General features: G+C 48.6%; 1 protein-coding gene across 1 annotated transcript in view; it reads right to left on the reverse strand.

The window, feature by feature from the left end:
- Positions 1–4,319: 4,319 nt before the first annotated feature.
- Positions 4,320–18,410, reverse strand: part of PRDM8 (PR/SET domain 8) — a 147,453-nt gene continuing 133,362 nt past the window's right edge. The window contains exons 2-5 of the mRNA XM_081876881.1: positions 14,158–14,318; positions 10,820–11,040; positions 8,731–8,962; positions 4,320–7,005 (exon numbers count right to left, since the gene is read on the reverse strand). Coding sequence (XP_081733007.1) covers positions 5,507–7,005; positions 8,731–8,962; positions 10,820–11,038 — 1,950 coding nt within the window. The 5' untranslated portion in view covers positions 11,039–11,040; positions 14,158–14,318 and the 3' untranslated portion in view covers positions 4,320–5,506. The remainder of the gene's footprint in view (positions 7,006–8,730; positions 8,963–10,819; positions 11,041–14,157; positions 14,319–18,410) is intronic.

Below are 18,410 nucleotides of genomic sequence, written 5' to 3' on the forward strand. Positions count from 1 at the left end.
CTCTTAGATATGTTCAGAATTAGTGTATTTTAAAAGCATACGTTGTGGTTGCTTTTAAAATATATATACATAAGATTTAGACGTTCATGAAATGGAATCAATGCGCGCAGTCTAGCGTATTGCGTGCCGGGGGTGGGGTGGCGTTTTGACATTTCCTGCCTTGCTTAATAGAACGAATCCGGTTTACAATCTAGCGCTTGGAACTGTGAATCGGGATTAGTATGTGCCGCTTTGGAAGGACGGTATTGATTCCCAACACAAACCGATATGATTTGGAGTTTGACGGTTGATTACACATATACAGTAGACACAAAGACTGAACTCACAATGCCTCTTTGCACCAAGCACACACATATAAACAATAAATATAATAAACAAATATATAATAAACCTCCTGCTTATTGGGTTTACTGGGAAGTAGGTCTCTCGGAGCTGAATGGAGGCTTGTTCCGAAGTCAGTGTGCTAATATTCGCAATCGCGGTCTGATGCTTTGCGCGTTTACTGCGAAGTGTTCCATTGAGTTCTATGGAGTTTATTCCCCAGTAAGTAAAAACAGGGTTGCACCTGTTGGTGCAAATGAGTGGACTTACTTGCGAATAAACAGGCCTAGGCTACACCTCACAGCATTTACACTTCGCATAGGACTGAGATAAATGGCTTGGGCACGCGTGTTTAAGGCAACATCTGAAAACGCAAGCAACAATAGGTGATATTCCGTAGCTATGTGGTAACCTCACTGCGGCTATTTCAGATAAAGTCTCCAACACGGTGACATTGAAATTTCAACTAGTTAAGTGTTTCTGAATTTAATAGGATCCCTCCATTTAGGTCTTTATAGCAGAGAATAATGCTATAATTATTAAGCTTACTTTCTTGGACGAAGTGCCACAGGGTTTCAACCGGAGGCAATTACTTCCTAGTTAAGGTCGTGTGACAAAGATTTCTAAACTCCCAAAATACAACCTTGCTTTGAAGCCAACGGGACTAATTCCAAACATAATGTATTTTTAGATCGGGTTGCCAACCAAATGCCAAAATTGTAGCACTCTAGCCCTCTGAAGCCATGGGTTCCGGCAGCCAGAGCCAAAAGCAAGCTGGCTTGGAAAGACTGCAACCTTACGCAGTCTCTCCTAGGAATGAGTTGCTTACTTCTTATCATAGGATCAGACTTCAGGTCCTACAGTGCCCAGCGAGAAATCCTACATATATACACACCTAGTAGCAAGTTCCATTGAACTCAGCGGGGCTTACTTCTGGGTAGACACGTACAGGAGCCGTTACTCTCAAGGAAGCATGCACAGGACTTCAGCCGCGCAAAGTGATCCTAAGATACCCCAATGAAATGCCCACTGACTTCAGTAGGTCTCAGGATTCCTAACGCCATTGAATTCAATATTAGGATTGCGCTGTTACCCTCTAGTACCTTAGTATGCAGCAAGGAGCCAAGCTGGGGCAATCTAAAAGCTCTAGGCAAAAGTCCCATCGTGGGTGCGTTAAAGTAACAGCAGAAAGCCGAGAAGACCCAGTCACAGACCTCCCTGTCTACCGCGTGGTTTGGACCTTAGTTCCGCTTCTGGTTTTAATCAACAGGAGGTGTTTCCACCACCTAAGAGCAGCCTGGTCCTATGCGTGCTTATTTAAAAGTCCCACTGGGTTGAATGGGGTCTGCCTTCCGTGTGGAATTGCAGTCCTAGGCTCTGCACGCTGACCTGGAAACCAGCGCGCGTACAGTCGCCAATAGTTTTGTGCAAGGATGTGCCAAGCTCATCAGCTAGAAATGCGAAGCTAAAGTAATCAAATGCCATACTCTGCAGCGCCTCTCTAGCTTTTTCGCTTGGAAGATTGCGCTGGGACGCTGATGTTTGGGGAGGAGGAATCCGCAGGGAAACAGAAATATCGCAAACTCTGACTCGCCCATCGCAACACCCCGGAAATGGGCTTCTCCTTCCACTTTATAGATCAGATTTTCTTCAAGAATTTGGGAAAGAAAGAAAAACTCCACACCGCGATTTCCACTACTGCCTGACTGTTTGGTATTCTGAACTTGAAGTTATATTTCTTCACAACCTCTGCTTTGCAAAGAAATTGTAGCATTCGACCCTCCCCACTCCCCCCCACCTTTTCTTAAAAAGTCCTTCATCACATCCAAGTGCTTTTGAAGAAAATAAAGTCATTTATTGTCAAAGCATCCAACATACCCAGATAAACTATAAAGTTTAATAAATCTTTGTTGTTGATGTTGTTGTTGTGGTGGTTGTGGTTGTTATTCAAGAAAAGGAGAGAAAAGAAACACATAACTAGTTATTCAGACTTCATTTCACTGGCACAAAATTACACTTTGTATTAAAAGGAAATCCCGTATTTACAGAATTGATGACATTCTGCATCAAAGTCCATAATCTTTTTAATGTGGAACATGCACTCTTCCCATTGGAAACATAAAACGAATTCAAGTATGGATTTTATTACTATTATTTTTGCAGAGAGAGAGAGGGAGAGAGAAAAAGAGAGAGAGACTGTCATCAAATAAAGAAGAAAAGCTTTGCATCCTCTTTCAGTATTTTTTTTTTAAATTTTGCTTTATATCTAAAATAAAATTTGTACCCTTACATATAGTTATTATTACAGCTAAACCATAAGTGCTTAATAATTTAAGTAGAAACGTATGACAAATGCATCAATATGTTGCAATATATGACATTTTAAAAATGTACTATTAAAAGTTATTTACTTTTTTTGGAAAGTGAAAATGCGTGCATTTGAAACAAAAGGAGGAAAAAAACAAAGAAACCCACCCACCACCTTTTATTTTATTTTTTTAATAAAAAAAATATTATGCAAGGTAAACATATTATGCACAGGCATAAGATTTTCAACAGTGATTTGGGGTGTTTTGCTTCATTTGTGTTTGGCCTCGGTGCCCAAGAGAAGCAGAAAGGCTCTTGATATGCAGAGACAGAGTGACCGTAATAACCCTAAATGCACAAGCAAACCAAGGTGTGTACTCTGAGGCAAGCCCAGTTCATCCCAATGGGACTTTCTTGTGAGTAAGCATGCACAAGATTTCAGGCTTAAATTTGCAAGGGACTCCAATAAAATAGCAGTAATGCAGAGACCATGAAGGAGGCAAAAAAAAATAAAAGCCAAAAGAAGAAGCAGCTGTGACTGTTCAACTTCTGGTGCTGCTGTGGTGCAATGCTCCAGCTGTTGGAATGGCCATGGGATTACTAATGAGAAAGTGCTTTTATTTAATTTATTATATCCTGCCTTTCCTCCAAGGAGATCAAGGCGACGTCCTGTTCCTCCCCATTTTATTTTATTTCAGATTTAGCAAGAGTGCCCTCCCTTTCTTTTTGAAGTGGAAAAAAAACTTCCAAGGTTCTGCAGCTATTCTAACCTTTAAAAAAGGATAAATAAATGAAGGGTTCTTAGGTAACTCTTTGCTTCAGATTTTCTGGGCTGGGTCTGCAATCTGTTCTCGTTTCTACCTGTATTGTATGAAATATCCCATTGTTTCCATCACCCGCTCTTAAACTATTTGTTTAGGAGGACCAGTTGGCACTTTGTTCAGCTTCAGTCCTATCAGAACAGAAGCAGACATTTGGGACTCACCACACATAACACCAGTCAATATGGTGATAAAATTAATGCCCAGTTTTGTACTGTACTGGAGAAGGGGAGGTGCCATGCATGCCTCAGTTTGGCTTAAAGGTAAAGGTAAAGGGAACCCTGACCGTTAAGTCCAGTCGCGGACGACTCTGGGGTTGCAGCGCTCATCTCAGTTTACTGGCCAAGGGAGCCGGCGTACAGCTTCCGGGTCATGTGGCCAGCATGACTAAGCTGCTTCTAGAAAACCAGAGCAGTGTATGGAAATGCTGTTTACCTTCCTGCTGGAGTGGTACCTATTTATCTACTTGCACTTTGACGTGCTTTCGAACTGCTAGGTCAGCAGGAGCAGGGACCAAGCAACGGGAGCTCACCCCGTCATGGGGATTCGAACCACCAACCTTCTGATTGGCAAGCCCTAGGCTCTGTGGTTTAGACCACAGTGCTACCCACGTCCCGTCCAGCTTGGCTTACATCTTCCATTACATTTCCATTTCCGTCAGCTCCAAGAGAGGGTTGAGATGCTCATGGTGCTGCCTGTTCTTATTTAAGAATGCCTTCAAAGAACACAGCAGCCAAATGGCTCACTCTCAACTCAGGGTTGGGGAACCCTTTTCCTCCTTAAAGGCCACATCCTGGCATGGCAGGCTTCCAGCTTTTGGCACGCCATAATGCCAGAGTGGGGAGAGGCAAAAGTGTGTGGGACCAGAGGCAGCAGCTCACCTTTGTATGCTAAGCTACATCACATCTCTCTCCATGTAAGTGGGCAAGAAGCACTATCACCATTCAATGGCATATCCCAGCCAGGCAAAAGTTCTCAAGGAACATGCACAGCAGGGCCAGTGAGGGGTGCAGAGAAGGGCGTGGCCTCGGTTGCATGGCCTGAGGGCCAGAGAGAGGCCTAGGGGGCTGCATTCAGGCCACAGGCCCAAGGTGTTCCGTCCCTGCTCTAAAACCATTCCACTTTACAGTCACATCCTATGCATGTTTATGAAGGGCTCCCAGAGTTCAGTGGGACTTCCATAGGATTGCACACATGTAGTCCTAAGTCCCACTAGGTTTGAAGGTCTCATTCCAAAATTAATTAGATTATTTTAGGGCTCTGGCATTCTTAAGACCTATCCCACAACAGCTTAACTTGGAGTCACAGCTATTCCAGTGAAAACAGTTTATTGCCTCTGGTTACAATCCAGTCACTCAAAACAGCAATAGTAGTAGCAGTAATGGTGATGACAATAATATCTGAAATCTTGTGACTGCTCCAAAAAACAAATAAGAAAAAGTGGCATGACATAGGGTTAGGCAAGTTGTGAAAGTTAATTCATCAGAAGTTGATGAAGCTATGCCAGAATGAATTGCTTTGTGGAATATTCTGGAGGTATCATGTACAAATCAAAGACTCTGCAGTTACTTCCATTTTAAGGGCTTTTTAAAGCCTTCCGGTGAAGCTCTGGTGGGAATCAAGGAGGCTATCCAAAACTATTCTGGGATGCCTGATCCGCAGCCTCCATCACCCTGCTCCTCTCCTTGCTGATGCTGCGATGCTACTTTGCATTTTAAGTGCCCGTGAGTGTGTCTCTCACCCCAGGGATTCAGGCCTATAGGTGTGTGTGCACATGGATATGCCGTATTGTGCTCCCCCTCTCTTTGGAAACCTGGACACTACAAATTCAGACCAGCCTGAGACCGGTTTCGCCTTCGCAGCATACCCAAAAGAATTCTGGGAAGTTGAACGTTTGTCCCGGTGCCGGGAAACTCTCCACCAGAGAGAGAGAGATTTCCCAGAACCTACAATTCCCAGAATTCCTTGGAGGAGGAAGAGGGGTGGCAGTGGGTTGGGCAGAAGGCCCTGAAAGTTGCGCTGCGCTTGGGGTTTCGGCGCGCACAGCCAGGCCCGCCTCAGTTGTGCGAAGTCATGTGCCTGGAGAGGTGGTGCCGCTCCCGGAAGGACTCGTTGCATATGGGGCACTTCAGCTTCTCCTCGCGCCGCCTCTTGACCAGCGGCTCGAGCGCGTACTCCTTTTTGTGGTGGGAGCGCATGTGGTAAACCAAGTCGGAGGTCATGCGGAAGGAGGCGTTGCACTTGGCGCACCAGTTCTGCGCGGGCAGGCACAGCGAAGTGAAGGACGGCGGCAGCAGCGTGAGGGCCGAGGGCAGCTGCAGCTGGAGGGGACCCGCTGCTGCCGCTGCCGCCGCCACGGCCGCCGCCGAGCTCTTGGGCCAAAAGGTGGTGGCGTAGAGGAAGGGGCTTTGCTTGGGCAGCCCGCCCCCTCCCGCGGTGCCCCCAACTCCTCCTGCTCCTCCAGCCCCGGCTGCTCCTCCTGCTCCTGCTCCTCCTCCGCCGCCGTTCAGTTCCCCGGGCGCGCCCTGCAGCTTGACCGCCAGCGGGTCCGGCGCGTAAAGGCGCGCACCTCCTTCCGCGCCCGCGTGGCAGCCGGCTTCCACCAGCGCACTCAGCTTCTGGCCCAGCACCAGCTGCGTAACGTGGGCCGACGAAGAGGCCGACGAAGTGGAGAAAGTGGATCTCGCGGGCTGCGAGAACGCGCTCTTCCTCTCCTCGGGGCTGCCCACGCTGGAAGGCTGCGAGGAGGGCACTGTGGAGAAGGCGCTGCCTCCGGAGCGCGCGCCCAGCAGGTGCCCGGGCGCCTTGTCCGCCGCGCCGCCCGCTTGCGCGCTGCCCGGGGAGCCTCGCTCTTTCTCCTCGTCGCCTGCTTCCAGCCCTCGGGAGGCCTTCTTCACTTCCACGAAGGCGCTCCGCTTGGCTTCTCCAGTCTCCGGGCTGGGCGGGCCGAACAGACGGCTGCTCTCCTCCAGGCCGAAATAGCTCCCCGCCGGCCGGTATTGCTGCTGCGGGGTGCACACGAGCTCCTCCTTCGGTGAAGAAGGCACCGGCCTCTCCAAGCGCCCCCTAGCCGCTGCCGCCGCTGCTCCTCTCTCCTCCGCCAGCTGCTCCCCGGCCGGGTATTTCCTCTTGGCTCTGCTGCCGTGGCTCTGGCTGGCGTCCGGGCTGCCCTCCAGCTGCTCCCGGCTGCTGGGGGAGCTGCTGTTGTGCCGCGAGTTCTCCAGCTCGCGCGCCAAGTTGTGGAAGTCCGTGGAAGGCTTGGTCACGCCCGCGTTGCCGTTGCTGTCCTGAACGCCGTGGTAGTGGTGGCGATGGTGCTGGGGTGGCGGGTGCTGAGGCGTGGCGCCCCCGGTGGGCTTGCCGTGGAACTTGGTGGCTCCCGGCCCCAGGGCGGCCTCCTGCTCCTTGGTGTTGCTGTCCTTGGTGCTGGAGTCGTCGGCCGGGCTGCTGTCTGCGCCGTGCAGTCGCTTGGGGCAGCGGAAGCGCAGGTGCGCCACGTACGGGAACTCGAACTGGAAGCGCTGGCTGCACTCGATGCACGTATAAGGGGGCGACTCTGGAGCGACGAAGGACGCAACACAGACGTACAGGAAAAGAATCCGTTAGTCATCTGCTCCAGCAAGTCCACTCGCCAAATAGTCAGATAGCGCGCAGCGCTCCCTTTCACCTAAGGGCGACCCCACCAAGCGACTGATCTAAAACCTCCGTTTAGGATCCACACACCTTTAGGATCCTCCTAGAATCGTAGCCTCTCAGAGATAGCAGTTCCTTGCAGGAAACTTTTTTCATCCACAGAAAACCTAGCATCTGTGGGAACAGACTCAGAGGGTCTTCTGAGTTAAGACTACAACATTTGCCATAATTTCTTGCGAAGGATTTTGTAGACCTTGAAGTCTACAAAATGCCCATGGTCAATTGTTCAACTAAAAAATAATAATCATTGGCTATAACACAGCTATTTCCATATGTGAAAATGCAAGCTGCCTTGAACTTCAAGGAGCTCAGAGCCTGTTTTACTCTCACAAAGCCCCACCCTGCAAGGTTGTGGCTTGCTCTTGCAGGGACTGGACACTATATTCTATTGCCAAGCCAATTGCTGCGTCACACTAAATTAAGGGTTAGGAGGCCAACCAGTCTCCAGGAGTCCTTTTTAAGAACACTGCAAGGACTAGCATTGGCTGACTAATAGAAGCTCTTTTAAGTTCTACAGTGCCAAAACCCCAACAGCCTGGTTTATTACTTATCTCAATCCATCAAGAGATTAGCTGAGTAACACAAGTGTCCATCTGAGTAGGAATGTAGATTGAATGAGTTCGTGAGATGGTGAGCATTCCTATTTGGGGCATTAGTTCCACCCAAAAAACAGGAATAGACCTGGACTATTATCACTATTATTTAATAGAGAGATGGGCTCAGTTGCATCCTTTTGACCTACAATTTTTGCAGGAATTTCTGAGGTCTACAGATGTTTTCATATTTATACAGGACATGCTCAAAATCGAATACTTCAAGCCACAGGGCTTCCAACACAACCCATCTGTGTTAAGGGATCCTGAGTAGGCTTCCTTAGGGAAGGAGGTATGTACTGTCTAGCAGGACACATCAAGCCTTGCCTGCTCTAGCTTTGCAAGATTTCCAGCAACAAGCAGGGGGCTAGTCCTTCACCAGGATCAAATTTCTCCCCTAACTGGCTGTTGTTAATCCAGCAGTATCAAGGCACAGTGGCACATGAAAGAATATTGAAGCCATTGTCTACTCAGTTCCACTGTGCTAAATGGGACTTCCTCTCAGACAGTGTGTTTGGAATGTCCAACCAACAGGAAGGCCCTGCCCCGAGGAGCTTACAAACTGCATTTCCAAGGAGACAGAGAAGGAGAGGCCAGTGTAACTATAATGAACAGCAGAAGGGAAATAAATATCAGGTTTCCCTTTCTCTCTTCAGAGTGTTGTGGATAATATTGTTAAAACCTTTCAGCACCCAAAGTTTTGGGAAGCTTTTTTGGGGGGTCTTGCCCCCCCAGTTCCCTTTATCCTTTTTAATGCTGTGGGAATTTAAGGGTATTAACAGTCTTCCAGCTAATATGGTGTTTCCAAATGGTGTCAAGTTGGACGCGGTAGAGTGCAAGGAACTAACCTTAATTTGCCCCTGCTAAGTTGGCTTGGCCCCATTTTGGGGCTGGTTTTGGGGTTTCTCCCTGTCCTCTTTTCTAGGCAAACCTAGAACCATTAACCCCCGTCCCTCGTCCCCCGACAGATCCCACAAGAACAAGCCTTGACCTACCATTCATTTTGCTGTGCGTCCTGGCGGTGCTCAGCAGCAGTAACTCGGTCAGCTCCTTCCCGTACCAAACCAATAATTCCTCGTCTTTGGCAATCCGTCGGAGGGAGCGGTAAAACAATTGTCCATTTTTTATGTAGGCTTCGAGGTTTTGCTCCTCTTTGTCTCTGGCAGACTGGACCAGCCGCAGCCACATTAAGCCTTCCGAGGAGCCGTTGGCTGCCGAGGTGTCTACCTGGAAGGGAGGAACGGCGACGCGATTAAAACAGGACACTCTCCTCGAAAACAGGACCAGCCTCCTCGAATCCAGACGCGGGGGTGTCCCTCCCCCAATGAAGAAAGCGCTTGCATCGGCGGGACACAGCGCCCCAGCTCTTCCAAAGTGACGGACTTAAAAACCAAAAGGTCCAATCCTGCCGCCTTTCAAGGAATGGGAGTTCTGCTTCGGCCCAAACCTGCGCACGACCCTCTGAGTTTAAGTCTTAGGCTGCAATCCTGAGCACACTGGCTACGTCCCTATACATAAAAAGCTCAGGTAAACTACGTGACGTTTAGGCAATTTGAGAACTTTGGTTCATTATTAGACCTATTTCGTGGGCTCAGGAGGCTGATGTGCCCTGAGATCGGGTGACGTGGGGTGGTGGTGAATAAATCGAGCTAATAAGATGAAAATGATACTGCATTTAACTGCATTTCGCAGGCGAAAGCAAAGCCCTGATGATTCCTCTCTGCGCTCATAAACGCGCTGCGGTGAAGCAGCCTGAAAGACAGGTATTCAAAAGGATCGCTTTCATCCATCTTGACTCATTAACAAGTATATTGATTTAAAACGGGGCGGCTCCCCTCAACGCCTGCTAAATCATCATTGGCATAGCAGTGCAGATGCGGATGCGAATCAGTTCCTCCTAGTCTAGACTCTTAAAAAAACCAAAAGTTGTTGAATGAGCTTAAGTCTGGGCATTAAGGGTAAAGCGATTATGAGGAGAAACGCGCACTGTATTCAGCCCAATTGTCAAGCACAGCTCGGACATTTGTCCAGTTTACACCCATACGCACACCCTAAACAGATCACTCAGAAATCGTCCCTGAAACGAACGGGAACTCTCTATAATCACGAAGTCAATACCATTTGCACTTCTGGTCCCCATTTATTTCTGCATGAAGCGCACTAAGAAGGAACCCCCCGCCTAAGGTCGCAGCCTAAAATAGGCTTGAATGAAATCCAGGCACTTTGGATTAATTTAGAGGCTGGATGCGACTGGTCTTCACCTAATTTTCCCGATGAATTGTGTGCGCGCATGAAAGAGCAGCTGACGGAGAGACCGAAGTCCCCCGGGATTTAATAATCCTACGGATCCTTTCCTTTGAACTATTCCATAGCAGGTGGCGCACGGAGCAAACGCCAGCAGGATTCGACCCTGTCTTTTCCCCTCTTTTCCCTCCCTTAGTCTCCCCATCCCGCCCCCCTCGCAAGAGCTGAAAGGTGTTTAATGTTGGAAGGAAACGTCCTGTTTAAACAGGTGAAATGTTCACTGCGAATCCTCCATTCCCTACAATATTTCAAATTCACACCCGGGCATTTGCTAAAATGATTTTAATATTTTTTTTTAATCGCTTCTGTGTCCCTAAGCGGGGGGGGGGGAAGCATACAGTTCTCGATCCACAGCCCAATGAAGACACAATCCTTGGATTAAGTTGATTGGCAGCCTGGATCCTAAAGATTTTATTCGAAGCAAAGCCTATCGGTTTGGCTTCGCATCAGTTTTAAGCCACCTTGACCCCGGTGTCCTTAAGCACAGTAGCTCAGAAGTAACTTGTTCGTTTCAATTAAACTTCCACATAAGAAATGTAGGATTGGGATGTTCAGAATAAACCCCACCTCCCTTAGATGCAATTTGATTTACTTCCCAATTAATGTGCATTAGGATTATAAAAGGATGCTGCTTCGCGATCCTATTAATTCCCCTGACTTGGAGATAACGTTCAGGACCGGAGGACTAGCTGCTGCCTTAAAGCCAAGGTTAGCGGGCTGGTGGATCTCGGTGCTTTTCGCCTCAGCAAGAGAGCAATTCTTCCCTCACCACCCCCTTACCCTGAATATATAGGGCACGGTCCTCTTGTCGGTGGACTTGAGCGCGACGAAAGCGATGCTGTCGTAGAGCGAGGTATGGCTGAGGACGCAAGGGCCGAAGATGGCGTTTTCCGGGATGTCACAAGTGGTGTAAACGCTGGTGAAAATGTCCGTCAGACACTGCTGGACCGCTTTGGCGTCTCCATCCCATATCCCTCTGTGCATCCCGGCGTCCTCCATCACTGGAAACGGGGGGATAGGGAGGGAGGGAGGAAAGAAGGAAGGATACTCAGTCAACTGGTAGGGGCGCCCTCGGTGGCTCTGAGAGACATTCGCGAAGGATGGTACTATCTGGAAGGAAGTCTGTCCTAAGCCAATATGTCCAAGAGACAAAAGATCTAGACGCGCATACATAATAACACTCTCGTTTGGAAGGAAGGCGCAATCGGGAGCTTCGTATTGAATTGCTTCGTACCAACGACAACAACAAGTAATTCACCCAGATATGTCCTCTGAAGTCCCACGTATTTCATTTAATCGCATGCTCAAGCCTGCGATCCTGTGCGAGCTTACTCGGAAGGAAGCCTCGCTGGACAGAATAAGATTTACTTTTTCCGAGTAGTGGGTGATGCAACTGGGCTTTCTCTCATTCAAATCAACAGGACTTGAAAGCGCAGAACTTTGACCGGATAAACAATGTCAAAGCAGCAGCACATTAATAACAATCATCCCAAAGATAACTTATTTGAAGCCCTATTCTAAACTCTGTCACTTGAAAGTAACGTTCCCGTCATTCAAAAGAAGCGTCGGCTGAAAGGTGAAGCAAAACAGGGGCGGTGTATCATTTCACGCGAAGGAAATGGCTAGGTGATGCAAAGTAAAGAAGGAAAGGGGAAAACCAGAACGCGAGGGATCCTAGCAATTGAATGGAGATGTCTTATCGAGACAGAATGAAGCACAGGCAAAGACAGACAGACAGAAGCGCAGGCTCGCTATCTAACGCAGCTCTTTCAGCCCTGTGATATGTGGGTAAAATCCACACTCGGCCTTTTGCCACTGAAAGTCAGCGGCAAAACTCTCCGGGCGCTTCTCAGCTCCCTTCCTTTTGATTCAGCACGCATTTCTTGGAACTTCGCAGCAGGAGGGCCTCGTCCCCGCGTCCCCCCCTCCTCCCGCCTCGAAAGCTCCCGTCCCAGAATAGCGTAGAGGTCCGTTTGGGCCTCCTTCGCCCTGGCAGCTCCTGGAAAGGTCCGGGCTCCCTTTCCCCGCCCCGCGCGAGGCTGGTGACGGGCCGGCGTGGCAAATGGATTTGGAGTGCCTTGTCAGTGTCGCTGATTTGATGTCAGCTAACCTTTCGCCGGAGTCTACAAGAGGGAACGTATGTCTGCTCATTACCATAATCCCGCACTTTCCCTCGGAGACTTTAATTAAAAGCAGCGAGCAGAGGTAATTATTTCTTACCTCGGCACGCTTATTTATGGGAGGCGGGCGAATCCCAGCTCCCTTGTCGTACACAGGGACGCGTCCAAGCCCGACGCCAGCCGGGCTTAGGAACTGGTAAGCGGGGACGCATTTGTGGCCAATGCGAATAGCAACAACAACCACTTCCAATTTAACCTTAAAAATAAAATAAGTTTCTTGGTGTGTGTTTTTTTTAAAAAAAGATATTGGATAGAAAATGAATAATGTAGAGCTGTCCCCAAATCTGCCCTTGGTTAGAAGGAAACGACTGCTTGGATAGAAGGAAATAGATCCGTTTTAAAGAAGCCGTTCCAGGGAGCGCTACACTGGAAGGTCTCCTGCGCGAGGCCCGCAGCGGCAAGGACTGAGAGGTGGCGTTCACTTCGGCGGGGCGTGCGCAGGAGACTACCCCCCTCCCCCGGATCGTGGCCACCAGGCGGAGAATGGGGTCGCCCCATTCACAGGGGGCCTATGTGCATTATTAGGAAGGCGAGCGGGGATGGCCGTGGGCTTAAAAGAAAACTCCCCACCACCACCACAACTGGACTGCACGCGAAACGTTTAATTTACTTTTTTTATTTTACAGGGATCAAGTCTTTGATTCTCCCATTCATTATCAGTGTAACAAGGCACTGTTCTCCCGACTGCTTTGCAAACTGGCTCGGATTTGGCGGAGAAAGCAGGAAACAGCAGGTTCCCCATAATTTACCGAAAATTGGTGGTTGCATAACAATATCAGTATGGTGGCTTGCTTGTTGCCCTCTCGTTATTTGTGATCAAACAGGCAAATCAACTGGATTTTTAATAAATAATAATAAAAATAAAAAATACGCCTTTCTGGGCTCCAGTGTAACTGTTAATACCCGCTCCTCCACCCCACATTTACAGTCTTCCGAAGGCGATGGGGGTGAGGAGGGAAGTTTCTCTCGGCTGGTGCCAAGTTCATCTATTAATTACCCGGCTGAAAGGTCATAGTTTCTGGGTGGCGCCCCCCACCCCGCCCCAGTTTAAAAACAAAAATCAAGCACTGAGAGAAGGAAAGAAATAAATCTATCTGCGGAATAGACTTGTGTATTTTCGCCGGCTTTTCATTTAGCTGAGATAATCTGCACCCCCTCACGCTAGTATGTGTGTATGTGTGTGTGAATAATTATATGTATCCTACACACACACACACGCACGCACGCACACACACACACACACGTTTTCCTTTTTCTACAGGATCCCTTTTTAAATAATTGTGCTGGAGGTCGTCGCGTTACAAGGCGCAGCAGCGGGGACACGGTCATTAAAATGCAATTCGGTCTAACAATACGAGAGAGCCATCCTGGAGGGGAAAAGAAGCCGGTGGACGCAACTCAAGGAAAAGAAAGAAAGAAAGAAAGAAAGAAAGAAAGAAAGAAAGAAAGAAACTGGAATCAACCCATTCTGTCTCTCTGAAATCTACGAACTCACAACCTCAAAAAGGACCGTATATGCAGCCACCAAATTCATCCCCTCTGTTTCTGCCTCTCTCTGCGCTCCGATCTTTCTTTCTTTTTTGGGTGGGTGGGAAAGGAAGGGATGTTTGCTAAAACAAAACAAAACAAAAAAAGGACACACGCAACCGCCACTTCTAGTCATTGCCCGCCTGCCTTTTCCACCAAAATAATAATCCAAACACATCCTATAACTCTACCCTTTGTATTGATCCGCCTGGCGTGACATCTTCCTTTCATCCACCACCTTTCCCCCCCTTTTGGTGCCATGAAATAAAGCCGAAAGGAGGAAGGAGAAGAGAGAGAAGGGGTGGGTTTTTGGGGGGGGCGGGGGGCGGACGGTCGGGAAAGAGAAGGAAGAAATAACCCCCAAACAATTTCCCCCCCACGCTGTAATAGGACGCATGCATCTTTACTTACCAGGAATAAGGTCAGGATTATAATCCTAAAGACAGAAGGGGAAGGGGATTGAAAAGCAAAAGCGGAAAAACAAAACCAAAAATTGATAATCCCCAGCAGAAAGTGGCAAAAAAGAGGAAAAAAATGACGAGTTGAGAGAGATCCCCTTGTTCTTTTTTTCTCTTTTTTTGGGGGGGAGAAGTGGGGTGAGGAGGGGGAAAAGGGAGAAGCACCCAGATCTATTGTATCAGTGTATATTTTCCATGGCAGTGGGGAAGAAGATGCTGGGAGGGCTCCGTGTCTCTGGTGGGCTTGGTGCAAAAAAAAAAAAAAAAAAAGGAGCTCGGAGGAGAAGGAGGAGGAAGGGAGACGGAGGCAGGCAGAGAGACTTGTGCAGATGGACCCGATGCAGTGACTGACTGGCACCCAGACACACCGTTTTTGTTTGCTGCACATAATCTGCCCAATGACGCGTGACAGCCCCACCTCCCTTCCCTTTTAACTCTTTCCTGGGCTCCGCCAGCGGCTGCTCCTCTCGCCGCCAGCCTCGCCTGCTTTCTTCTCCCCTACCCGCTTACTCACTCCGAGCACATTTTGGAGAGGTCTTCCCCATCTCTCTTCAGCCCTCGCCCTCCGCTCGCCTCCGCGCTTTGGCTCCCTTGCTCAGACCCCCACACCTCAAAAGCTCTTGGTCCTGCGGAGCCCTGCTTGTAGGGTGTGCGTAAAAATAAGCGCGCTAAAGGAAAAGGAGGGGGGGGAGAGGGCGCGATCCCAGGCAAAGAGGAACCCCATTGAGGACAATGGGAGGTGCGTAAACCGCTCCGTTGGAATGAGGGGATCTAAGAGGAGGCTGACTTTGGCCAGGATCCCTTTCCATGTAAATGAATAGGAGTCACCCAAGAGCTCTGCCCTGCCCTGCTCTTGGGAAACTCCGGATTCATTTCTGTGGACTTCCCTGAGGACTCCTTCCTGGTAGAAATGGCCTATTGCAACCATTCATTTCTCCATAGGCGTCCAGTGAAAATTCTTTTAATTTTTTTAATGCCCTTCTCTCTTAAAACTCCCTGTAAACATTTGCGCAGGAGACCTTCTCGGTGGAATTTGCCTTTCGCGCTGCACAGCCTCATTCTCAAATCCGCTTGCTCCGAAGTAAGTTCCAGGAGGCGGCTCACCCTCAAACTTATGGGATTGCAGCGTTATTGCGATTTCCAAAGGAGCGGGAAGCGAAGCAAGGATCAGAGGCTTTGCTCTTGATTTGCATTAACTGAGAAAATATAGAAAGCAATGCTGTTTAACACGAGCAAATATATTCTGTTTGAACAACACACAGAGAGTTTATACTATCTGCTATCATCACCCACACAGCTGAGCTGGGACAAATATCTCTCTATACGATAGAATTACTCCTGGGAAAGAAGGGTTAGTGTACTACGAGGACCGGACTCAAATGCATTCGGCGGGAGCTGTCATGAATTGAGGCGCGTACATGTTTCTTCTCTGCGTGGTCCTCGAAGCAAGTTCTCATGGGGCCTCTTATGAAGCCCCTTCACACCAAAAACTCTATCTCTGGTCTATTTTGAGTCTCTGTTCTGACTGTCAGCAGATATCTGGAGCGGCCTCGGTCTTTTCCCAGTTATCCTTTTTAACTGGAGGTGCCAGCTGTGGAACTGGGAGCCTCCGGCGCTCGCAGCATGTTCTCTACTACTCACCTGACCTGCGCCGTCTATTGCTTTCCCATTGCAGGGTCGCTTCTGCAACGCGTCCATTGTTTCTGTAACCCCTCACCATGTTAACATGCAAACATTGCGTGTCCCCTTGCAGATTCTGGCTCTGGAGTCCTTGAACTCCAGCCCTGAGAAAGCTGGGCCCCCTGAAAGTTATGGTTGCTGAATTCATAGAATTGTAGAGTTGGAAGGGGATCCGAGGGTCATCTAGTCCAACCCCCTGCAATCCAAGAACCGTGCCCACAGCTGTCCCGCGGTGGGCTCCAGCCACCAACCTTCTGGTAAACAGCCAGACGCACTGACCCATCCTATGCACCTGAACCTCGTATTGTATTCAAAAGGGTTTATTTCCAAGTACTGCAAATGTGCACAGGACTGGAACCTTTCTCTAAACCGGGGCCAATGACTTGAAATTGATTTCCATTCAAATCCACGGGGAAGGTCGGTGCTAGATCATCCGCCTATGCGCGCAAAACGTCCCAGGTTCAATCCCCGGCCTCCCCAGACAGGACTGGTAGTTTCTCCTGTCGGAAACCCAGGAGAGCCACTGCCAGACCGTGGACAATACTAATCCAGGAGGGCCAATGGACTGACTCGGTATAAAGCAGCTTCCTACGGTCCAATGATGGAACTCGCTTCCAAGCAAATGTGTTTAGGTTAACGTGAGACGTCTGTACCATTGCATCCACTGGGATTTACTTCTGAGCAGACAGGCACTGGCTCTCTCTGCAAGTCTTGCTGAAGCTCGTGGCAACAATGGAACCAGATGGAGCAGCACATTTAATACTACAATTAATACTACATAACCCCCTCCCTTAAATTCATTGAATGATTATAACTAATCACTCCCATTTTGAATACACAGCATTTTAAAGTTGGGTTTCATTTCACTTGCTGATGTTTCCCTTCTTTGCACGGGTTAAGGTCCCCTGAATGCTTTATCCACTTCTCTTTCTAAAATTAGCTCTCTTATCTTTTTTGGGACCCTTGGGATTCCAATGCGAATCGACACTACCTTCGGTGTTTAATTGCATACTTTATATTCACCCCCACCCTTTCATTACAATACTTACAGTTTACAATATTTAGCTTTTCTCTGTCAAAGCATGGAGGACCCCCTGGACATCTAAGGAACGTGGTGGTCCTCTTCAAGGCCTCTGCGGCTCCTTCCGGGCCAAGGGCATCTCCCCGCGTCCTCCAAGGTGTCTTCGCAAAACTTTGCAAAACGTCTTTGTCCGAAATAAAGTTGACCAGCCGCTCAGCACTCTCCTTATTAGGCTACGAGGACTCCGACTCTTTGAAAACAGGCATGGAGCTGAACGGAAAGCTATAGATCGAACCTAGGCATGTTTCCTCGGGAGTAAGTCCCACCGCGTTCAGTAGGAATTATTCCCAAGGAAGGATGGAGCTTAACTGAGGCTCCAGTCCTAACACACACTCAACGCCATTGAGCTCAACAGGACATACTTCTGAGTAGACGTAGTTATTACTCAGGAGTAAATCCCTTTGAATCAATGGGGCTTTCTCCTGGGTTAGCATGCATAGGATTGCAGTTTACAGAGGTTCTGAGCCTCTGAAGTCCTCTTGGGCGAGGCGCTTCCTTTATCAATTCCACGCCTTGCGGAACTTCCACATAAGAGGAATCTAAGACGCTGGAGTCCTCTCTGTGAGACAGCGCTGGGCAGGTCGACTTGAACAGTCACTATTTATTCTGGGCACCTTGGCAGCCTGCTGGCAGGCGGGAATTAGCCGCTTTAGCAAAGCAAGTCAAATCCATGTGGGAGAAGGCTATGAATGGCCACTAGCCACAAGGGCTATGCTCTCTGTCTCCACCTTTGGAGGCAAGAATGCTTCTGAACGCCAGTTGCTGGAAACCACAGGAACCGAGAAGTGCTCTGGTGCTCCGGTCTTGCCTGAGGGTTTGCCACTTTGAGAGCTGGATGGTGGACCATTATTGGCCTGATCCAGGGCCGGATTTAGGTTTGATGAGGCCCTAAGCTACTGAAGGTAATGGGGCCCTTTATATGTCCAGCTGTCCTTTGTCAGCAAAAATTGTCCCTGTGTTTTGTGTTGAATAGATGCTATATGGTCATTATGGACCTCATAGGTATCTAGAGCCATTTGCACATAACAAAATATGCATTTTATCAAAGTAATTGTTGAACTGAAATACAATTAAGAAGAAGTATATTAACAGTGAAATGGGGGGGGGCAAGAGAGTGGGGCCCTAAGCTATAGCTTGCTTAGCTTATGCATAAATCTGGCATTGGCCTGATCCAATAGGCTCTTCTGATGGTCAGATATGCTGGGATAAGCTTCATCTGTTGAGCATAGGACCGTCTCTCTCTCCAGGACCACAGGAAGCTGCCCTATACTGAGTCAGTACAGTGTGCAACGTGGGTCCCTATATGGCACGTACAGCCAACAATAGAACCCATAACTGTATGAGTGTATTATATGCTGCAATAATGTTGGCTGGGCATGTTATACTGAGTCAGACCATTTGTTCAGCTAGTCCGGAATTGTCTAATGGACTAGTAATAGTTCTGC

The sequence above is a fragment of the Podarcis erhardii genome (assembly GCF_964252035.2).
Source record: "Podarcis erhardii genome assembly, chromosome: 9".
NCBI lineage: Eukaryota > Metazoa > Chordata > Lepidosauria > Squamata > Lacertidae > Podarcis > Podarcis erhardii.